Source organism: Tachypleus tridentatus, chromosome 1 (assembly GCF_004210375.1).
Source record: "Tachypleus tridentatus isolate NWPU-2018 chromosome 1, ASM421037v1, whole genome shotgun sequence".
Taxonomy (NCBI): Eukaryota; Metazoa; Arthropoda; class Merostomata; order Xiphosura; family Limulidae; genus Tachypleus; species Tachypleus tridentatus.
In genome coordinates this window covers 53,016,506-53,041,548 of record NC_134825.1, presented here as the reverse complement: position 1 = coordinate 53,041,548, position 25,043 = coordinate 53,016,506, and the positions used below count along the sequence as shown (strand labels likewise).

General features: G+C 34.5%; 1 protein-coding gene across 4 annotated transcripts in view; it reads left to right on the top strand.

Moving 5' to 3' along the window:
• Window positions 1-11,773, top strand: part of LOC143248777 (ras-responsive element-binding protein 1-like) — a 63,618-nt gene extending 51,845 nt beyond the window's left edge. For 2 of the 4 annotated variants that reach the window (XM_076497481.1, XM_076497489.1), the window contains 3 exons: window positions 4,977-5,161; window positions 7,813-8,012; window positions 8,387-11,773. In XM_076497481.1, the coding sequence (XP_076353596.1) occupies window positions 7,845-8,012; window positions 8,387-11,071 (2,853 nt within the window). In that variant the 5' untranslated portion in view covers window positions 4,977-5,161; window positions 7,813-7,844 and the 3' untranslated portion in view covers window positions 11,072-11,773. The remainder of the gene's footprint in view (window positions 1-4,976; window positions 5,162-7,812; window positions 8,013-8,386) is intronic. The other 2 variants (XM_076497504.1, XM_076497500.1) reach the window with 2 other exon arrangements.
• Window positions 11,774-25,043: the final 13,270 nt, after the last annotated feature.

Below are 25,043 nucleotides of genomic sequence, written 5' to 3'. Positions count from 1 at the left end.
TCCATTTCAAACTGGTAACTGAGTAGCGTTTATTCGAGATGTCCTAACATATTTTTAAAATACTTTATTGAACTACATTTCTTCTTAAGATTTTTTATTTCCTTCTTTTCACCAACACTTAATAACCCTTGTTCCCATAAGGGTATCCATGATGATCTATATCAACCAGTATTTAAAAGTTTAATACTTTTGTGTAAGAAATTTTCGTAATATGCTTCTTTAAAGTAACTCGAATTCCTATATGCAAATAGACGTGCAACCAAAATCAGATAAAGTAACTTTATGATTTACTAAAGAAATAAGATATGTTAATTATTCTAATTGTAAGTAACTCGCTGTAAATGTTGAAGCATTCTCATCTTTTGAAAATATATTTCTAAATTATCTTAATCATAGTATTACTTAATAATAATCATAGTATTACTATAGAAACAGAGTAAAAATGTTGAGTAACAATGAGAGGTATAAAACAAAGTTTAGGCCTTGTTTTTGTTTTGTTTTTAACGATAGAAATGCGAAAATAAAATTTTGGAAACATTTTTACATTGAACAAGTATCTGACACACACTTTCTCAACTTTAGCTTGTTAATTTTCCTACATTTGCCAACAGTTTGTTGACCTAATCTCCAACAGAATGCAGTAGTTTAAATCACATCTCAATTATCTGTAAGAAGATTAAGGAGTACTTTGCTTGTTCTGAAACTCTTATCGTTCTACGTTGCATTAAACCTTTAAGGAGGATAGTAGAGTTTTCAAACTCAGCAGGTGTGTTAGTTAATCACGTTTTTCCTTTATACGGTCAGGGTAATAACTATAGAAATAAATAAACGCAAAGAAAGTAAAAGAAAAAAAGACATTAAGTGGTATAATATCCTACTATTGTTGACAAGAGCTTCTGAAAAAAAGTGAAGATATGTATAACGAATTGTTAGCCTCAATATCTCTGCAGTATTCTGTGCTGAAGAGGCACTTCTTACAGTACCATGGCTCTTTAGGATGCCTGGGACATGACAGATATAACGGTGGTTCAGACGTTGCTTATGTCAACAAATTGTTTGAAAACAGCTGTTACGGTGCGAACTAAATGGAGGTTGTGAATTGTAATATTTTTTATCAATCGAATTTATGTCGCAACGCATCAGTATTATGGTAGGATTATTTAACACCGTATTATTTATTAATTTATAGTAACACCGTATATGTGAACCATTTACTTTGCTAGAGTAATACATCCAGATTTCGTGAAATTGTTTATATATATACACATACATATTTGAAAGCGGTAAAAAGAAGCTAATTTTTTCAATATTATTTTTAAAAATCTACTTGACAGCTTTATATATATATATTATACTTATGTTCGTTAATTTATCCACTCATTTAAGTGACCATCAATCCAAAATATCTCTTATCGTACATACACCAGTTCATTACGTTAATTAATAACTAACTCATTCACCATTCATTGTTAGAGAGCCAGTGGAATTACGCCCCTTGACGATCCTGTTTTTTGTAATGCAGACGCAAAAATTGGTCTGTTTTGGATACATTTGCTCAGATCATATCTTATATCATTCAGTATCTATTCAAATAGCACAAACTACACATCATATGCAATAATGTTCCTAAAATAAACCAGTGATATTAAACTGGGGGAGGGAGCTTAACCTAATTAACAGAGAAACAGTTATCATTCAAATAACTAATTATATAAGCATCGCCTTGGTCACTAATGTCTCTCGCATCCCAGCCGGAGTTACAAGCCCTTATATTAGGCTAAAGGCTTTTACGACGTAGGACATCTAGTGTGATTCACATGATATTACATATTTTTTAATTCGCTCGCAAGTTTTTGTACTTAACTTGTCTGTGCTCATTATCAGAGGCGCCATTTAGGTAAGTGGCATTTATGTGGAGAATGGGATCGAAAAAATTAACTCTTAATATCTCCAGATGGGGTTGCTGGGAATCAGAAAGCTCTGCAGCTCTCTATGCCACCCCATGTGGACATGCCCTTGCGTATGTGCTCACTTTCAGTCTATTTCTTATATAAATCAAAACACATTTAATATAAATTTTAAGGTTTGCATATAACATATGTTAACCTTTGATGCAGTGGTGGATACAGGATTTTTTGGTGGTGGTGGTGGTGGGGAATGATCGACTAAGTAACATTGACTTAAACCCGACCCCAAGTAAACTTTTCCTTGTAATTTCATGGAATTAATTTAGAAACAAAGAAAAGAAACATGTATCACTATGAACTCTCATTTATTGATTTTATTCTAAAATATCAAGTTACAAGTAATCGTACAGCACTACACTGAATCACACAACATAATGCATGTGACAATGAACTTTCATATATTCCTAAATAACATATTACAAGTAAACATACAGCAAAAATATTCTAATTGAGATGATCAGTACTTTATATTTCTGATTTCCCATTAATTTTGGTATGGCCAGTGGGGGATGCATCCCCCCTCTGTATCCATCCCTGCTTTGATGTTACTATTTTCATGTAAAAAGTGAAATTCCATATATCGCATTTGTTCAAATATCAGTTTGAGATATTTTGTCTAAACCTTATCTTCTTTGTAAAGGTGAAAATATATAAAAAAGATTACATCACATAGAAAAACTTGTTACTAAATATTTTACCCGTATTATGAGAGATCAGTGTTGATATTTTCAATATAAACCACCTTATGTAGGATATGGGTTAAATGGCTGTAGTAGGGATCTCTTTAAGTCTTCAGTGATAGGCGTTCCTAATTTTGTCTTATTGAACTGAGAAAAGGAAGTTGGGTAATAGCATGAATCATAGCCCCAAAGGTTTTTCCTGTCTTTGAAATAAATAAAGAGGTTAAAGGTCAACTCCCATTCTTATAAAGCAATTATATCTAAAAGAAGGAAGAGTATTCAGTGGCATTACAGCATACAAGTTGGACCTTCGAATCCGCAACCTAGAGCGTAAGCACTAGGGAACAACCGTTTGTTTGTACCTCAGAACGGCTGGCATGGGTACTAACACTTTTACTGATAAGGAGAGAAAAACGTTTCGACCTTTCTAGGTCTTCTTCAGGTCAGGTTTTTTTCTTCTTAACTTGAAGATGACCTCGGAAGGTCGAAACGTTTTTCTCTCCTTATCAGTAAAAGTGTTTAATACTCATACCAGCCGTTCTGAGATAAATTTTTATTTCAAGTGGGTTTCTCGTAATCAAGAACGGTTTGTTTGTTTTTTAATTTCGCGCAAAGCTACACGAGGGCTATCTGCGCTAGCCGTCCCTAATTTAGTAGTGTAAGACTAGAGGGAAGGCAGCTAGTCATCATCACCCAACGCCAGACCTTCGGCTACTCCTTTACCAACGAAAAGTGGGATTGACCGTACCTTAACGTCCCCACGGCTGAATGAGCAAGCATGAGTGGTATGACGGATTCGAACCCGCGACCCTCGGAGTACGAGTCGAACGCTCTAACCGCTTGACCGTGCTGGGCATAGGAATAACAAACTTTCCCACCCGTTCTAATATCCTTCAAAACACTACCCCTATATAATAACGTTCTCAAGACCTAGTAAATCGGCATTAAAGCTATCCATCGTAGGCAGTGTACTTGATACAACCACTCCGTCTGTTTCCAGGAGTCATACGGGTACATTTAGATAAGTGATTTCATACTGAGTTTAACAGTATGAGTTTTGTAAGGCCTGTATTCAATAACTGAAATGATAAATCATTTAAATTCAAAAAATATATTTCGTCAAATTGCCCTGGTTCCTCAAATCACAAAACACATAGCTGCGAAAGTATAAACGTTATTGAGTGGCTTATATTTAAATGTAACTAGAATGAAATCAGAAAACCTTTGTCTTGTCTATATGTTCATAAGTATTGTCAGACGAAAGGCGTATTAATTGTACTAGTAGATGTTAACGCATGTATAAGAAACATCAGTTCTTGTAAACGCTTGCTGTCGAAGTATCAAAAACCTTCAGTGAAACTAGTAAAACCAGCATAAGAACACATATTTTACTAAATTTTATGCTTTGGAACTGTCAAATGGGAATATACCCCACTATTACTTTTTATGTGACATACGAATATATGCTTTTTATAATTGTTATTTGTAAATCTTTATTAATGTTTTCAATGTTTCTAATACGGATTTTCAATTAATACACTTATCTTGTCGCGGCATGTAAAGATTATGTGTATAACACTATTTTTATCTTACTGTACAAATTTTCGACGTAGCTTACGTTTCTCATAAAATTGTTAATGTTTTTATACGGAGTAATAAATACCAATATGTGTGAATTTCACGTGACAGAAATTATAACTGACTTACAGTTGAATTTGATACTGACTCGGCATGGCCACGTAGTTAAGGCGCTTTTCCCGTAATCTGACGTGCGCGGGTTCGAATCCCCGTCACACCAAACATGCTCGTTCTTTCAGCTGTGGAAGCGTTATAATATTACAGTCAATCCCCCTATGCGTTGGTAAAAGAGTAGCCCAAGAGGGAGCGGTGGGTGGTAATGACAAGCTGTTCCACCTTTAGTCTTACACTGCTTAATTAGGGGCGGCTAGCGCAGATAGCCCTCGTGTAGCTTTGCGCGAAATTCAGAAACAAACCAATTTGATATTTTAGTAAATATGTTATTGTTTGAAACTATAAATTAAGCAATTATAAAGATAGTTAAATTTTATTAATATGATAATTGTAAATGACCATTAATTGAAATTTTTGTTTCATTTAGTTCAACATTATTGATGGTTTTGTGTTCACAAAACAAATATAGGTTGAAACTGAGCACTAAATGTATAGCTTAATGTTATGACATGTTAATGAAAATGCATGAAAAGCTACAGTAGCAAAGTAATCTTTATGAAATGAAGAACGTAGTAGGTTTCTAAATTTATCCATCTGTGACTTTTGGTTTCATATGGAGGTATTGCATTTTTTATAGGATCAAAGATGTCTTCCACTCCACAGTTTTCTAGGGCTTCATAGTGCTTTGATCCTCTTCAAGTCAATGCTGCTAGATGTATTGGAAGCAGATGTCATGGAGCAAATTTGTGTCTATATGATGTTGGCAAAATCTGTTTTGTTTGTGTGTCTTTTCCACAAGTTTATCTCTACTACTCACCACTTGTAAGACTTCATTAATAGTTAGTTTTGTAGCATCCAGTTTTTGTGGCTCAGAATAATTGTATCTATAAACTTATGCATTGAATATATTCATTTACCTCTCATTTTTCACAATGTATCTGAAAGGGATTCATGAAGAACGCATAGATATACCATAATTATTTCATGTCTGTTGTTTTTTTTTTTTTTGTTTACGTAGCAACATGCACAATTTAATGTAAAGTTTAATAAAGTAGGAATTTTATATTATGAATTACAATTAACATTAGTAAACTCTGAAGTGTTTAAAATCTTTTATAGAGAAGTTTTGTTTTCCTCAGCAATGTGCTGTTTTCTAATTAATACTTACAAGTTGCTACAAAATAGATAAAGCTCAGAATCACATTTAAGGTTATAAATAGTTTCGTCAAATGTGTTCAGGGCAGGAACTTCCACAAAAGTACTTTATTTTTTGGATGAGTGTTATACCACAAGCAACGTTGGGTACAAAACCAAAGTTTTATTAATATTATCATTATGAATATTAAATGTTTTTAACAACTTAGTTGTATTTAAAAGTCAACAATAAAATAAACTTCATTTTTAGACAATTGGCTTGTAACATAAACATCTGAGGCAAACTGAACCAAATTGTTGGTGATGACACATTGCATTACATAAGTTATAAACTGCAGTTACAGTAATAGTATATCATGTGATATTTAGTAATTTATTTCACCAGATTTTAATGTTTTATTTAAAAGTTAAATTGTGGTAATGTTCTAGTTGACAGAAGGACAGCATATGTTAATGACAGAAGACAAACAAATTTTACTAGAAAAACTTTTCGAAAGTGTTTCTTTAAAGTATATAGGTTTGCATAAAGGAATATTTAGAGAATCAAACCTCATTTGTGATATTTCAAGGGGCCATTTTTACTTCAACATATAAATACACTGATTATTTGGGATATCAAATACCAGGTGAAGCAATAGGTAACATGAAGCAACCAAAACCACAAGAAAAAACAGAACTTTCAGGTGAACAAATGATGAAAGAGGAATATTACGTACATAACTGACAATGGTACGTGGACATGACTGACAGTGGTACGTTGTTTTAATTCTATAAACCCAAATACATGTATTTTGCTCATTGTGCCGGAATTATTCTCCGATGTCCTAATAATATAACAGTACTTTATAAACTTTCCAGTGTATTTATAAAATGTGAATAATAAGATGATTTGGATTAATTTTCAGCCAAACAGGCATAAACACTGTCACAGTCTGATGGGTAAATCGTGGTTTTTTTTTTGATGGACGTTGACAGTATCCGCTTTGGTGTAAGGAGTTAATAAAGTAACATCTTGTATGCAGCATACATGAATTTATATTTTTATTGGAAATAAATGACAAGAGGTGCGTAAAATTTTCTTCAAGTAATCAAGAATAGTTAATCATCTGTTTTGAAGATGAAGTGATCGATATAAGGATACTTTTAACAATTCACCATCTTTATTGAGTTTATATATCAGTACAATGACAATGATTGTTATTCGGGTCCTGTCATGTCCTAGTGGTTAAGCTGCTCGCCTCGCCATCTGAGGGTCCCAGGATTAAACACCGTGGGACTGTAGGGTATAATTGTAACCGTCAATCATGCTATTATTTGGTAAAGAATAGCCTACGAGCTAGCAGCGAGTGATGTTTACCAGTTGTGTTCCTATAATTTTTTACTTCAAAATTAAGGATGATAAATACAGATATATCTTTTATTATCTTTGCGTGAAAGATCAAACAAACAAATAAAAATATAGGTAATTAACTGCTGGTTACATATGAAGTATAAAATGTAAGTAAGTTAATACTTTAAACATTAAGTATAGAAAATAATATCTCAGTGGGGTGTGATGAAGACTTTAATACGTATTTATGATATGATACATCTTTTATATTTAACTTTTCAGTTTGGTATATTTTATACCATAGATGAACATTAAAAGATTAATTACCAGTTCAAGTTTTGTATTTTGAAAGTAACATTATTGCTAGGTGGTTAAGGCACTCGACTTGTAATCCGAGGTTCGAATCTCTGTCACACCAAAACATGCTTGCCCTTTCAGCCGTGGGGGTGTTATAATGTGACTATCAATCCAACTATTCGTTGGTAAATAGAGTAACCCAAAAGTTCACGGTGAGCGGTGATGAATAGCTGTCTTTTCTCTAGTCTTGCATTGTTAAATTAAGGAGGGGTAGCGCAGATAGCCCTTGAGTAGTTTTGCGCGAAATTAAAACAACAACATTATTTCACTTACATTTTCTGCTGCTTTTTCGAAGAGATCCACTGGTACAGCGGTAACTCTGCGGATTTATAACGCTAAAATCAGCGGTTCGATTCCCCTCGGTGGACTCAGCAGATAGCTCAATATGACTTTGCTATAAAAAAAAACTCGCACACACATGTGCTTTTTCGAAAAACTTTGAGGTCAGATACTGTACTACATTAAACATTTGACCTAAGTTCTGTTTTATAATGCAAAATTTAAAAAAGCTATTTATGATTTAGATTTATAATATTTGTTTATACAATGTATTGGTACATATTTTTGAATTAAGAATTATGTTTTTCAGTCCTTATTTTAATCAACTGTTTCTCTATTTTGCATTTATCAGGAACATATAGAATATCTACCGAAAAATTTAAAATGGAGGATCGAGGCGAAGAATATAAAAGTGACTTGATCGGTAAGGTGAAGACAGTCACTAAGAATTATGAATCCTCTGAAAATAAAATAATTTCAAAGGAAGAAACAAATCTTTCCCAAATGGTAGAAAAGGATAGAAGAGAAACAACTTCTGTGAAGGTGAAAAAGGTATTTGTTGTTATCTATAGAACATTGTTTGTTTTATATTAATCTTTACTTGTTGGAACAAATACAAATATTTTATTTTGCATCTCAGGAAAAGGGCTATAATCAATACAAAGGTTTAAAATAAATGAATGTAATATATCATCGATTTGTTTAAGTGTGTGTGTGTTGCTTAAACCTTTTGTTTTGCGTACCTAATTTACATAGACATATATTCTAATGTTCACTCAAATTCGATAATATAACAATTAAGTTTACTTTTACAGGACCTATTTACTTCTTAAAATTAAGTAAATTTCATAGGTTATTGTTACAGAAATCTAAATTAGCTTTTATTACATACATACAATTTCTTTCTTTCTTCTCCCTTGTTGAAGGCTTCTTATAAGAGTTCATCAGCACAAGAAGGCTCTTACTCATGTCCGATGTTTGAAGAGGTAGTCAACTCGTCACCTACTTTTACAACACGTATTCGTCAACGCAATCCCAATGGCCACAGCAGGACTTGTCAACTTTGTGGAAAAATTCTGAGCTCTACTAGTTCTTTAGATCGACACATGCTTGTCCATTCTGGAGAACGTCCTTTCAAGTGTAGAATTTGCAACATGGGATTTACAACAAAGGGAAACATGCAACGTCACATACGCTGTCATGACACTTCAGATGGCATCTACGAAAAGTCAAAATCTCTTAAAATATCAAAGTACAAACCAGCATCAAAGCGTCAACTTTGTGAGACCCAAATTTCGTCTTGTTTAAATTCCGTTGTGAAGAGATTAGACTTAGACACTGCAGCTTTAAAAAGTAATTCACATAACTGTCCTGTTTGTGGAAAATGTTTCATTGAGAAAAATGAGTTCCAAAGTCATATGGACATACATTCTCATGATCAAATTAAATGTTTCAGATGTGGTGTTACTGTGAAGAACTGTATGGTGCACAAAGAACACTGTTGTCTCAAACAAGAAGAGTGTAAATCTGAAAGCAATCTTTCTCCATCCTCTATTGGTTTTCAAGATTTAACATTTGTTGATTTTTCTTTGGATAAATTTTCATTAATTGCTAAGAATTTCTGTGAACAAAACAAAAGACATCCAAGTAGTGCCTTTCATAATTTTCAGTGTCCAAAATGTAACAAAGGGTTTCCTTGTAGAAGTGCCCTTCAACTTCATAAAATGAATCATAATGATAAAATGAAAACTTGCTGCCTAACCTGTCAGTGTGATTTTCAATCTCTGCTTTCTTTTCAGTTACACCAGTTAAAACACAGGGCTACTGAACATTACCTTGAAGAACAGAGTAATTCGGAAAAGGATGTAAAAGAATCGTATAATTCTAACTCGGATAAGTTGGGAACCAAAAAGCAAGATTTTCTTGCCTTGTTAGAATTACAGACTAAGGAATCTGAAGTTGCACTGAAACCAGCACCTGATTGTGACATTCAAGAAAGAACTTTCAAGAATGCTTTATACTTCATTCGTGAAAAACCACAAGGAAATGTTAGGAAGGTAAATGTTAGTGAGTCAATGGGAGATTTTTCTGATCCCCAATCAATATTATCTGTTGCATCCAAGTCTCCTTTGATATCCAATGTTCAGTTTTCCCCTTTTTTTGCTTCTCCTACTTCATCATTTCAAGTCTCCACCAGCTTTTCGCCTGAATCCTCTCTGTCAGCTAACACTACTTTAGTCAGTCCTACCTTTTCATCTAAAAATGACCAAATGGATTACAAAGAAAAAGCAGAAAATGTCATTGTACCACAAATGAAAGTTAAGTCTAAAGAAAATGGAGAATGCCCATGTGAACATTATAACTTTTCTTATAAAAATGTAAATACTTTGAAAAGACATAAAAGGTGCGACTTTCAGAAGTGTTTAACATACTCTTGCTCTTTATGTTCCTACACCAGTCTAGACAAAAGTACTATGATTCGTCACTTACGAACTCACAATGGGGAGAAACCATTTCAATGTGGTATATGTAAACATGCCTTTACAACTAAAGCAAATTGGGAGCGCCATGTCAGAAAATGTCATAAAAAGATTACCAAAGTGGAGATTCAAGGTGCTATGCAATATAATTCCAACATGGCTGAATTAAAAGACCCTAAAGAAATTAAAACCAAAATGAATGATTCAGACACTATATGCAAGTATTGTAATGTAGACTTTATGTTCAGTCGTGCACTTAGACATCATTTGAGGTCTAACCAGAATAGTTGTAGTCAAAAACCATTTTGTTGCATGGTTTGTTATTTGGGTTTTTCTACAAAAAATAATTGTATCAGGCACGCCTTGAAACAACATCCTGAGATGAAAGAAAAACTTCATGAAGTGGTATCTGCAAATATTAAAAGTGATGCGTCCAACCAAGAATCACTCCAACTATCAGAGGAAAATCTACAAAAGAATTTTTGCAGCAGATTATCATATGGGTTTAAGATGGAGACATTAAATGTTACAGATCAACCTCTGAATGTTATGTTGCAATTAGATCCCACTCCTCAAATATCAAGTAAAATAGGCACTGAAGACTGCAGCAAGATAGATGATATTATTTCAGCTGCTAACAGTCTTGTCATCTTGTCAAGTGTGCCTCCACCACAAAAGGAACCTTTGGACTTGGCTATGCATGCATTGGATCTCAGGTCGAAAACAGACCAGAAACTAGAATTTCCAAAAAATTCAAATCCAACTAGCATCTTTAACATTTCTAGAAGCTGTATGATATCTAGTTCCGAAAAGTATCATTCTCCATTTCTTTTATCTACATCTAAACCTAGGACAATGAATACTATTCATGCTACACCTAGAAAATTTGATTCTCCCCATGGGATGCTCCCTTTACCAAAAAATAACTTATCTGAAACAGCAAACCAAAAAGGTGTTTACATGACCTACAAAATGATAAATGATAAGCTAGCTCCATGTAACCAAAGGTCATTTATTTGTATCTATTGCCCCGCTGGATTTACTTTAAAATCAAATATGGAACGTCATATTAAAAAAAAGCATCCTAATTGTGCTCGTCCTTCAAGGAGTAGAAATTTCATTCCAAATTAAACAACATCTGTGTAAGAAACTAGCGCACAAAACTTTCTAATGAAGTAAGAACTGCTCTAAGAGTTCATATTTTTAGGAAAAAACTCATGGAACTTTCTGGTAACCAGAAGGAAAACTGCCAAAGTGATCTTTCAGTGAGCACTAATGATAATGAATCAGAAGGAAGTGATTGCCAAGAACGTGAACTCAGTTTATCACTGTCTGGGAAACCTCACCATCCTATTTGTTATCAAGAAGATGTTTTATTTAGCAATATTTCAAAAACATTTGACACTAGTTATGATTAAATTACATTGGATAATTCAGAAAGCAATGCAGATTTAACTAGTCTATTAGCAGTTACTGACATTGCCAATTGTCAAGGTTTTCACCACTGTTTAAAGGTTGCTAGAACTGCAGAAAAACAATCTAGCAGCAGTTGTAACTTAATAAACAAAGAACAGATATAAACTGAGAAGCAGGATGCTTTAGAAGCATCTACTATATAGATTCTTCAAACAGTTTCACGTCCATTTTATTCTCAAAAGTTTCCTTGACCAAGTTCTCCATGTCGACATATTTTAACTCATACTGGTCAAAAACCCTTTCAGTGCCCTTGTTCAATATGGTTTACCATAAAGTCAAACTGTGAGAGACATATACTCTGTAAGTATGGTTGTAACAATGATATTCACACAGTGTTCCAGAAAGACCATACAAGTGTAAAATTTGTAAATGTTGGACATTTGTTGCTCCAGGAAAGCCATGAAAACATTGCTACTTAGAAAATAGGACCAAAAGAGGTCAACTATTCAGATTCAGAATTTATTCATTATTAACGTTACGAAGGCTGCTTTGACACTTTGGAAGCATATGAAGATCAAGGGGAAAAGTATTTTAATAACAGTGCAAATGAAATGTAATGTGGTTATTCTACCCCACAAGTGAAGAATAAAACTGTGAATGATATACAATGTTATTGCTCCGATAAAACCTCTTTCTCTCACAAAGACCTTGAAGTTCATAAGAGAGCATTTGGATTTACCTTACAAATGTCATTTATGTGATAATTCTTTCAGTACAAGACAGGGTTGCCTTGATCACCTACAACTAATCCATAATGATAAATACCAATTGGTAATAAGTAGGAGCTTTAAACCAAAGTTATTGAGAAGGAAATGACATGTAGGTGTGACCAATGATAGTAGCAGTAACTGGATGAAAATAGTGAACCCCAAAATAAACAGCTGAAATACGTTCAACAAAATGTTGACTGTGCTGTCTGCTTGCACAGTTTCTGGCCAACAGACCTAACACACACATGGTGAACAATCTTTTACATGTTCACCACAGTAAGCTTTCTATAAAGCATAGCAATACTCAACATCATTGTCAATACCGAGAACAAGACTTTTAATCTCTCCAAACAGCACAAAAGAATACCCATTATTGAACTTCAAGATGAGGCCTAGATCGCAATTGCAATAAAATCTACGTCGGAAATAACTTTCAAAGTGGAATAATAATATAGTTTCAGTTGAGCAACAGGAATTATAAGTTACAAACATTGCTTTTAAGAAAGTCTTCAGAGGAATGACTGATGAAAATTCTGTGATCGAGGATTTTTTGAGAAGTAGGATTCAACAGCCATTGATCAAATAGTTGATTTTGGTGATTATGCAGCTAAGATTCTTGGAGTCCAAAAATTATGACATCACGTTTTTGGAAGATATATCTTAAAATTTGAAACAAAAACAACAACACAAAAAACAAAGTAGTATATCAAATTGTAACATTGTTTTGATTGACATGTGAACAAGTTCTGGAAAACATTGTAGTAATGTGGGTGAACTATGCACTGACATGGTATCCATTGAGATATTTTGCTTTAAAATTTTGTGTTCAGGGACTTCATTACTTGTCAATCTCTATAAGAAGTTCTTTTCTATGGCAGTAAGCCTTTATTTCTCAGGAATGTTTATATTACAATCAATGTTTATCATTTTTGAATTGATATCATCATATAAATGATTGTCATACTCATCTATCATGTATCAATATATGGTTAACCAGATGCTGTTTGCCCAATAGTTATAGTAAACATTATTATAACTTTTGTGAACTTTGGATAGCTGTAGAATTAAATATATAAACTGATTCACTACAATGTTTTGAAAGGACACATTAAAATTAGTGTGAGTGGGCTTCAGTTTATTTGTACATACACTGCTGGCCAAAATCTTATGGCCAATGAACATAAAGAAAAAATATGCATTTTGCGTTGTTAGATTCAACCACTTATTTGAGTAGAGCTTCGAAATATGAAAATAAGAAAAGGGAAAATAAAAAAACTTTTTCAGCATTTAATAGGGAAAATGTGAACACTACGAAAGTAGTCTATATATTAGCTGGTCAAAAGTTTAAGACCATACCAAAAAGAAGTCCTAAACAGGATAGGAAATGCCCAACAAGAGGTCTCAGTAGTGAGTTGCACGACCGTCGTTGCGAATAACTGCAAACATTCGCTTTGGCATGGTCGATATAAGCGTTTGCAGAAGGCTGGTTGGAATGTTATTCCAAGTGGTGAAGATGAGCTTCACGAAGATCATGCACTGTTTGGAATTGACGTCCACTTCTATAGACTTCCCTTGCCATCCACCCCCAAACATTTTCAATGGAGTTCAGTTCGGGCGAACACGCTGTATGGCCAAAAGAATCACGTTATTTGCCATGAAAACAATCTTTGTCCTGCGGGCATTGTGGGTTGCAGCATTGTCCTGCTGAAAGATCCAGTCATTTCCACACAAGTGAGGGACTTCATTCAATAAGGATGCTCTATCCAACATGCCAATGTAGCCAGCTGCTGTTTTTACGATCCTGTATAACCTGAAGCTCCATTATTTCATGAAAGGAGAAAGCACCTCAGATCATGATGGAACCTCCTCCACTGTGTCGTGTAGAAAATGTGTCCGGTGGGATATCCTTATCGTGCTAGTAACGTTGGAAGCCATCTTGACCAACCAGGTTATATTTTTTCTCATCAGAGAACAAAACCTTCTTCCTCTTTTCTATGTCCCATATTTGGTGCTTCTCAGCAAACTTTAACCGAGCTGTTTTGTGGTGTGGAAAGAGGTGTGGCCTTTGAAGACGTGTGCGGTTTTTAAAGCCTTTCTCTCGTAGATGCTGTCTTATTGTTCTTGATCTGCATTCTGCATTCGTAAGGGCCTTAATCTGGTTCGACGATCGGCTGTTGTCTTGCCAAACAACCCATCGAATCCTCCCGCTCAACGCCGGTGAGATTTTTTTGGGCCAACCACTTGAAATTCTCGTTGTGTATCCCTCAGGGTTTTTAAGAAATTTGCGACAGCAGTTTTACTATGTCCAATCTCACCAGCGATAGAACGTTGAGAGAGACCTTGCTTTTGCAGCTCTACTATTCTGCCACGTTCAAACCCTGTCAACTTTTTAGCCTTTGCCATGTTTTTACCCTATGTAACATAGGAGATGTCAGTGGGAGATGTTGACAACTATATTGCTTGAACACAAATGCCTAAATTTCGTTACATGTTTTTCAATTAACACTTCGTTTCAGTTTGGTCTTAAACTTTTGACCAGCTGGTATTTAGACTAATTTCATAGTGTTCACATTTTCCCTTTTAAATGCTAAAAAAGTTTATTTTTATTTTCCATTTTCTTATTTTCATCTTTCGAAGCTCTACTCAAATAAGTGGTTGAGTCTAACAATGCAAAATGCATATATTTTTTTTATGTTCATTGGTCTTAAGATGTTGGCCAGCAGTGTATATAGAACTGCATTTTAAAATAATCTAGAATCTGGTGAGGAAATGAAAGACAGATAATTTTGTAAAACAGCATATTGAGAACATTATATCTCTATATTCATTGTATTGAAAGGAAGTATTGTAAGTACAAGACAATATGTTTTATTTGCTGGTTTCGGTAAGACTGATATGCTTGTTTGCAAACCATGCTCATACATATAAACTTATGCCTTTGAGTAAATGTTATTTATTTTTCTCAGCCACACGCTGAAGTCGATGCTATGTAAAGTTTCTAACTTTAAAATTGTAATTATTTTTTATTTTTTTCATTTATCGTTAAATCATTGCTTAGAACAAATGTTTTGAAGGAAAGAAAATGTTTTAATACAAGTTTTGAAAGTAATGAAATCTCAGTTATGAGTAGACATCTTGCTTACTAAATCTTTTAAACTATACTTATAATCTAGAATAAATTTAGTAATGACTCAATTATTGCCAGACCTGTCACAGAAACATACTTTACATGAACTAATATCATTGGCTACAGCTATGTTGTTTAACATTAGCATTTTAAAATAACTTCTCTTTGTTTACAGACTTGAAGATTTTTGTTTTGCATATCTTCTGTACTATCCACTGAAGCATGAATTATTGTCTTACAAATTTGGTTAGATATACAAATGGACTTTTTATTCTAAAGTAAAGAAAAATTATATATTCCTTGTCTTATTTTTGTTGTAATATGTAATTATAAAACACTTTATCAGCTTGCAGTTTTGTGTGGGTCCAAAAGCAAAGTGCACAGAAATGTTGGTTTTTGTGTTTCCATTTATTTACCAGTAAGTATTTAAGATATTTAAATAAACTAATAATATACAATAATTCACTTGAGAGAGTATTTATTATTGTAATGGGAAAGCTTATTCAAGAACTTAAAATACATAATGACATTATTTTTTACTTTATTCCATAACAAAGATTTTATAAATTTGTGAATTTTATACTATTACTCTGCAAGGACAAGAAGGCAACTTTATGAGCAGTATGCAGTGGACCAATGTTGTTTAACAACCATCAATCTACTGTTGCTGGAAAAGAAAAATTAAGGTACATGCATACAGTGTTTTAAAGAGGTTTACATTAAATAAAACAATGATTTTTTGATCTTAAATATATATTTTTTTAGTTCTAGGAAATCCAAAACTTTGTTAAGTAATATACATTGATAAACACAAACTAGCTGAAGGATTGTGACCTGTCAAAACTACATATTAAATACAATTTAATAAGACACGCAGATAATTAAAAGGGTCCCAGTTCTCAAAGTTTAAAAACTGTTTCTAGAGTTACACTGCAAAATATCTTCAAAATAATCATTCAATTTACCAAATAATTCTGTAATCTTAATTGTATGTTTATAAATTATACATTGTGGTAAAATTGATTTCCTCTATTGTTTGATTTTACACATTATTTTTATATTTTTGTATGTGAGAAATTATAGAGATAATTAATCCAATAAACGGTTAGTAAGTAGCAATATGTGAATTGTGCTATTAGCAATGATTGTTCATTTATATAGCTAAATTGATTCATTATCAATACTGATTAGAATTTTACATGATAATGGTTTAGGACTATGGCAAGAACTGACAGATTATCAACAATGATAATCCAGCACTATAAATGAAGCTAATACATTATTCACAGTTTCGTTCCAAGACCACAGCAAACATTAATGTACTATCTGCAACTATGTTCTAGCATGATATCTCAAGATAATGTATTATTAACAAGGAATATTAGTATTATGGTTAAACCTAATACATGATCAACAAAAAGAACCAGTACTACAACAAAGGCTAATAATGAGATTCCCACTGTCCCTATCTACAATCTAGCGAAACCACAGCCAAGGGAACGGGCTTGGAGAAATCAGGACTAGAAACGTGGACCCTGCGTTATTCCATTCTGCAATATATTATATCCAAAACTCGTACATTACCAATAGTGAGGATATAATAGTATAGCTATAGTGAATATGTTTTTAACAGGAATGATTCAGTATTACATCTGAAGTAAACATACTATTAACAGGGATAATCCAATACTACAGCTGTGGCAAATACATCAACTGGGATGATCCAGTATTACAACTGATGCTAATACATTATCAACAATTATGATCCAGAACCACAGTGGAAAATAACATTATTAACAGGAATGATTTGGTACCACAGCTAAATCTAATACATTATGAACAATGGATATCAAGTATTATGCATAAAGTCATTATACATATATCAAGTAATTATAGAGGAAGTAGCTTACTAACAGTGATATGTAATTTTGTTTATACTTTCACTTATCAAAATAATGTTTTTGGAACTGTATCAAATATTGAAAGCACAATAATGGTGCAATAGATGTTACTAATACTTCTTCATATGGTTGATGTTTATTAATCATAAAGCTACACAAAGGACTCTGTGCTCAGCCTATCACATATATCAAAACCTGTTTTTTTGCAGTACAAGTTTGCAGACATACTGCTGTGCCAGTGGGGGGGGGGCATTCTTCATATGAAAGAGCATGAACGCTCATTTTCTTCTCCAACTGGTAGAAGTACAAGGTGACTGAGCAGATATGGTGTAAAAGTAACTTCTGTATATGTGACTTGGGTCACTTTTCTAGATGGAGGTCTTTCAGGATTACATTGTACACTATTGCAAAGAGAATGTGGTTAGCTTTTTCCACTGATCATTGATTGAATTCCTGATATCTGCATGTTAAAAGCTACTGCACTTCAATTACCACAGCTGAGGTATGACTTCTTGTAAGTCTTGTTCCTTTGTTTTCCAATATCATTAAATACAAGAGGTATGTTTTCGAAATTCTAAATTTCCAATTTGGATAGATCTTTATTGTCCAAGTATATGAATATTTTGCATGAGAGACGACATTTACATACCTTTCCCAAAGATTGCAAGTTTTCAATGTCAGCTTGCTATCTATGAAATATGAAGATGTAATTCTGATACATTCTGTCCCACCATCATTGGACATCAGCTGTAATTGTCACAGGAGTTGCTGATTTGAATATTAAATAAATTACTTTATCTCCAGCAAATCAGTGGTGAATTTGAGAGTTTTATAATGCTAAAATTGAAATTTGATTCCTTTTAGTGCATGGTCACATACTTAAAAAAATTCTTTCTTTATATGTTATTTATCATAATGTGGTTAATACGTCACCATACATTCACTGGCCTCTCATTGAAGATATAATATTTAAAAAATTTGTAGTAAGAGATATAAATTACAATTTTACACGGCTCTTAAAAGTGTATTGTATCAGTTCGTACTATAAATTTGAATATTTTACTAAATTTCGGAATTTGTTAGAATCTTTTCAAATCTTGTAGAACCACTTTCCAAGATTGAGGGAATAATGTATTATATATATAGAAAAACAATTCTAGATTTTTCTATGGCATATCAGTTACCCACATGACTCAGGACCATGTTCACTATCCAACAAGATATGTTGTATTCCTATGGCATCATTTGCCTTTCAAGTAGAAGAAATCATTGTTACTACCAATAAGCATGTGTCCTTCTGCAATATTTTTTTCTAACATGGAACACATGTGACCCCTAAATAACTGATCTAGTTTGGTGACTACCTTAAATGAAAGAAATTGATTACCTGTTCACTTTCTATATTATGCACAAAATACTCAAAGTATGCAGACATTTTTTAAATATTATATCTTCAATGAGAGGCCAATGAATATGTGGTGTTGTATTAACCATATGTGATAAATAACGTATAAAGAAATAATTTTTTCAAGCGTGTGACCATGCACTAAAAGGAATCAGATTTGAATTTTAGCATTATAAACTGTCAAATTCACCACTGATTTGCTGGAGATGAAGTAATTTATTTAATATTCAAATCAGCTACTCCTGTGATAATCTAGCGGTTTCTAGCGGCGTGAGTCCGCAGACATACAGTTGTGCTAGGAGAACAGCCAATTGGAGTCTAAACAAACAGGTTGGGCGGTAGGGAAAATACATTACAATATTATGAACAAAGATTTGTTTTTTATGTTCTTGTGTTCTACTGTTTTATTTTGTTGTTCCAATTCTTTTTACTCTACGCATACTATTCATTTTCACAGACTTCCGATAAAAATGTTTAAAAATTTCACATAAACACAAGTTTAGAGCTGTTAAGCAAAAAAATAAATTAAACGTAAATGACGAAGGAAAGAAAGAAACAAACAAAAGCAAGTGAAAAATTAAAACAATCTTTATTCGCATAAATGCTTATGTTGTTCCCACTAAATTGCCGGTCAGCTTTGAATTTCTCATGTTTGGTTGATGAGATCAAAACCACGGGAGAAATTGAGACGACAGAATTTAATCACTTGCATTCCAATGGATTACACATAGTTCTAAGCCACCCCAAACTAGCCTATACACTGTTTTATTTCGCTTTCAGATTTATTGGGACCTCAATATTTTCGGAATCTAAGAGGGGTACGTTATGATGTTCTATCTTTTACTTCCTCCCGCAATTAACTGGTGAACATTGCACACACATACACATAAAAGAATGTTGTTATCACTTAAAGTCACAGTTATGGTTTCAAATACCTCTATCAGAGCCATGTCCATTCGTGTTCGATGTTAATCATTTGCACTGGTATACATTTTGCTTTATTTAGTGTGCTAAAGTATTGCATATTGCAAACAGTTCCATATGCTAGCGGCAGGTAGTTGGTTGCTATACTTATAGTACACATGAGTAAGAGGCACTTGGACACGTTTTCATCATGTGTGGTATAGCCATCCAATGCGCGTAACAGTTCATTTTTACGTAGGTGTTTCTAGAAATAAGTTTATAATCTGTTTAGAAAACTGTTCAAGAGAAGTTGTATGTTGGCATAGTTATGTATGAAGGGGGAACTTGTTGAAAGAGGAACTTTGTCTGTACTTTAGAATCTTGAGTTTGTAATTTTGTTTTTATTTTATTTAATGCCAAACAGGCGTACTTTATTACTGGTCGTATGTATTGTTCGTATATCATCAATATGTTTTTGGGTGATGTGCCTGTATTATTTCCAGACAAACTTCTAGTCTGGTTGACTTATCTTCAGATTTTACTTGTGATTTTATTTATATGATTTTGCCAAGTTAATTTTTAATCATAAGTAAGGCCTACAACTTATGCTTATGTAGCCATCTGAAGGAGGATTTCGTGAAGATAGAATTCTGGGTTGTTTTTAAAGGAGTCTCTTTAATTTTTCAAGCACAAGTAATTGTGCTTTTGGTATATTAATGTTTTAATTATTTTCCTTTGGAAGAATTCTGCTATTTCGGTTTAGAACAAGTTGTAAGTCTGCGGCTGCTTTGCAAAATGTTTGGGAACTCTTCCAAATTGCTACATCATCTGCGAATTAAGGTATAACAGAAATTTGGATGATTTAATATTATGTCGCTTACATAGACGGCGAAGAATACGAGGCTAACTGCCCATCGTTATCTTGAAGTTTGAATGCGATGTTATGACTGATTATGTCTTATTTATTTATACCCAATTTTTGCCACTTATATGTAAAGAGTATTATTTTCTAATAATTTTTTAAATATTTTTTTTCTGAAATTCGAGGGGGTGAGGAGATTACCTCTCTCTCTTGCGCCATCCTGCGGACGCCCATGGATGTTGTACTCAAGAACCATAATGTGAGACTAAAAAATGATTTGATAAAGCAATCATAAAATACAACATTAACCATGTTGTTTATTAGAGAAAAAAAATCGAGTTAAGGTATGTTTTATTTACTTGACCTTTTTTTTTTTTTGATATATCGAGTTCTTCAAAAGTTCTACCATCGAATAAAGTTATCTTTTCCACAGTTCGTGAATGTTCCAAAACGAATGTTTAGCTCACTCATTAGTTTGCTTCCCTATATTACTCACTGGTCATCGCAAATGTTGTAAACATATGTTTTTTCAGTCTGTAGACCCGTGTCTCCCAGCACCAGAAACAACGTAAGAGCCGATGCTAACAGAGATTTGCTTATTAATGAATATATAATCAGAAGAAAAAATCGTGAAAGTAAGTCCCCCGGCATAATTATACAGATCCATGCTTAAGCCTTTTTTTTTTTTTTTTTCTACTTTTCTAAATAGTCGCCGAAATCTAATCGTACGCAATATAAAATTAAGTACTCCACACCAACCCACTCCCTAAATTAAACCGGATATTCGGTAAAACTAAACATTCATTCTGGTAAATTGTAAGCTTTCAGGTTTTAAAAAATGTAACGATAATCAAGAAACGAATTTTAACTTTTACGGAAAATGTATGTGTTATTTACATAGTTACTGAATGTAAAATTATTTTTCGGTAACAAGAAACTTCACGTTAAACACAAAGCTACACAATGTGCGAGCTGTGCTCTGCCCACAACGAGTATCGAAACCCAGTTTCTAGCATTGTAACATCCACAAACATACCTTTGAGTCACTGGGGAGCATTGCACTATTAACTATTCTGCTTTCGTTTTAGCTGAAGTTCGCACAAAGCCAGTCGAGGGTTATTTGCATTAGCCGTACCTAATTTTCCAGAGGTAGACAAGAGGAAAGATAGTTAGTCAAGACCGCCCACCGCCAGCTCTTGGGTTAATTTTTACTGAGGGATAATATAATTGTTATAACACCCTCAAAGCTGAAAGGGCGAGCATGTTCGTCGAACGCAAAACAACAAGGCTATCTGTGCCAAACATCTGGTAAAAAGTTAAAATTAAAGTAAAATTATTAAAATTCGTAAAAGGAATTAAGGTAAAACAAAATAAAGTTTAATTTTTGAACTAAAGACAAATAGTGTTAAACCAATTTTTATATCTAGTTTACAGCAGTAAGAGAGAAAGTACAGTAATATAAGTTGTAAAGGACTTTCTATAGCATAATTTTAATTATCATAACTCGCCAGGATGACTAACTGGTAAGTTCAAACATCAGCGTTAGTTACCAGAAGTTGGCTTTTCCGGTCCTGGTTTCGAGTTATTTGACGTCACGACAATTTTCAGAAAGTAAAGTATTACAAGTTTTAAAAGACATTCTGTACCAAAATTTTAGGCCCGGCATGGCCTAGCGCGTAAGGCGTGCGACTCGTAATCCGAGGGTCCCGGGTTCGCGCCCGCGTCGCGCTAAACATGCTCGCCCTTCCAGCCGTGGGGGCGTATAATGTGACGGTCAATCCCACTATTCGTTGGTAAAAGAGTAGCCCAAGAGTTGGCGGTGGGTGGTGATGACACCCACTAGTCATCTAGAGATGACACCTCTAGTCTTACACTGCTAAATTAGGGACGGCTAGCACAGATAGCCCTCGAGTAGCTTTGTGCGAAATTCCCAAAACTAACTAACCAAAATTTTAAATATTATAAATCGCAAGGATGACTAACGAGTCACCTGAAGTTGACATTTCCAGTCCTAGTTTCGAGTTATTTGACGTTACGGCTATTTTCTAATTTCTAATCGAACTAGATGGACTTTGATTTTTAAGAAGGAACCACAATAAAAAAGGTCTAAAGATTAATGTACTTTAAAAAACTAAAACATTTGTAAGATGGACAGTATCATTATCGCCAATGTCACTGTTTAACGTTGTGGATAAACTTTAGGACAAAAATGTTTAAAATTATAGCGTTATTTAGAGCCGTAACGACGGCAAGACAGTAAAATGTGGTTTATTGTGACCTGAGTGTTACGCAGACAACAAACACATTGATGCATCAGTCCCAGATAAAAGAAAATTATGAGTTAAAAATTTTGACCAATGCGTAGTCTAGCTAGGACAACTTCCTCTTTCCGATCCTTACGGAAACAAGACGGCCAAAGTCCAATAGAGGGTTTTATTTGGAAAAGCCTGTTTTCACTTTGCTCACTCCAAGTCGACTACCAACTGCCACGGATCCGAGCCTTGAATACAGGACCATAGTCCATGTATGGAATAGGTACAGCAGTGACAGTACCATAGCAGACAGATTTAGCTGTGGTATTGGCGAGCCCGTTCCGCGAATACCGACGTGGCCTGGTATCCAGAAAAACTGGATGAACGTAGATGTTAAAGAGAAATGAGCCAATTTTGAATATCAGTGAGAACAGGGTGTGAATTAACGTGAAGCGATTCCAGGGCCAGTAGAGATCTAAGCGAGTCAGTATAAATAGTGCAGTTTGAGTATTGCTGAGCTTTATGTTATCCAGAGCAAGAGAAATGGCGTACAGTTCAGCAGTAAACACAGAAGCTGTAGAGGGGATTCTGCGCACAACCACTGAACCACAACAAACCATGGCAGAGCCCACAGAGTCACCTGATTTTGAACCATCTGCATAAATAGGAATAGAAAGATGGTTCGAAAGATGTTCAGCAAATAACAGACAGTATATCCAATCAGGAGTGTCTGCTTTTCTCAGATGACTTAAAGATAGGTCACATTTGGGGATTGTAATAAGCCATGGTGGGATGGGCTGACCAGTGGATATAGCAATGTTATCAAAGGACAGACCCAATTCATCCAACTGCACCTGGATACGAAGGACAAAAGGAACAATCGCAGATCATTTGTTCTGAAAAAGCATGGCTGACCAAGGAAGGAGAACACAACACCTGGTGGGATGCTGTGGTAAGGATTGAAGTTTCGAAGCATACAGTAAAAACAGGTGCAAACGGTATAGGTGTAGAGGAGGTTCATGAGACTGAGTGTAAGCTTTGGACTGGGGAAGTGCTGAAAGCCTAGGTGCAGAACCGAAGTCTCTGATGATGAATGGGGTCCAGTACCTTTAAGGCCAAGGTTTTGGTAGAGCTATAGGCCAATGACCTATACCTAGTTTTGATATAATAAGAACATGATAGACTTTTAGTATAGAACATCGATCTGCTCCCCAGGTGGTGGAAGAGAGGGCACAGAGGATGTTCAGTGCTCTTGCACATTTGACTCGTACCTGTTTGATGTGTGTTATAAAGGTCAGCTTATGTTAAAAGACAAGCCACAAGAACTTTGTCTCAGGGACCACAGGTAGCACAACTTCACCAATACGGAGTTCAGGATCAGGGTGAATACCCCATTGGCACAAAAGTGCATGAAAACTGTTTTAGAGAGAGAGAAATAACCGTTTGCTGTGGTCAACTTCAGTAAATGATTGAGGGCAGTCTATAGCTGCTGCTCAAAATACCTCATGTCCGACAACTGGCATGAGATGTAAAAGTCGTTGACATAGAGCCCCTTTGCAACAGTAAGAAGGAGTTGTTCAGTGATGGCATTAATCTTTATACTGAAAAGTGTGACACTCAAACACAGCTCTGTGGGTCTCCAATTTCCAGTGGAAAATAATGGGAAAGTGTCAAATCCACACGCACTTGAAATCGCCTGTCCATTAACATTTTTAATAAAAATGAGCAAATGAGTAACCCATATAAATGGAGGTCTCGCAAAATGCCATACCTCCATGTTGTATGATAAACCTTCTCAAGGTCAAAGAATATTGATACAAGATGTTGTCATATGAAAAAGGATTCTATGATTGACTTTTCCAGTCGAATCAGATGGTCCATGGTGGAGCACTGTTGTCGGAACCCACACTGGGTGGGCGAGAGGAGGCTGTTTGATTCGAGAAAGGAAACAAGAGTATTAACCATCCTCTCTAAGGACTTACAGAGACAACTCATCAAATGAATTGGACTGTAGTTTGAAGAAATCTTGGGATCATTCCCAGGCTTAGAGAAAGGTAGGAAATAGCCTGGTGCCAGGCATCAGAAAAAACATTCTCCTGCCAGATCCGGTTAAAAACAATTAGAAGAATAGCAAGAGAAGCAGGAGATAGATGGCGCAGCATGTCATAGTGTACATCATCAGGGCCAACCGATGTACTGCCGGACCGATGAAGGGCCAGTGTGAATTCCACCAGTGTAAAGGGATGATTATAGTCATAGAGACAATCAGCTCAAAAGGAAAGAAATGATTGTTCTGCCTGAGTCTTGATGGCTAAGAAGGTGGAGAATGAAGCAGAAGTGATAGATACCCAGCAAAAGCCTTCACCTAGAATATCAGTGATGCTCTGGGTATCAACTACTTCCTGGCCACCAGAGAGCAAGATCGAGAGGGGGCAGAATTATATTGCCCACTGACCTTTCGAATCTT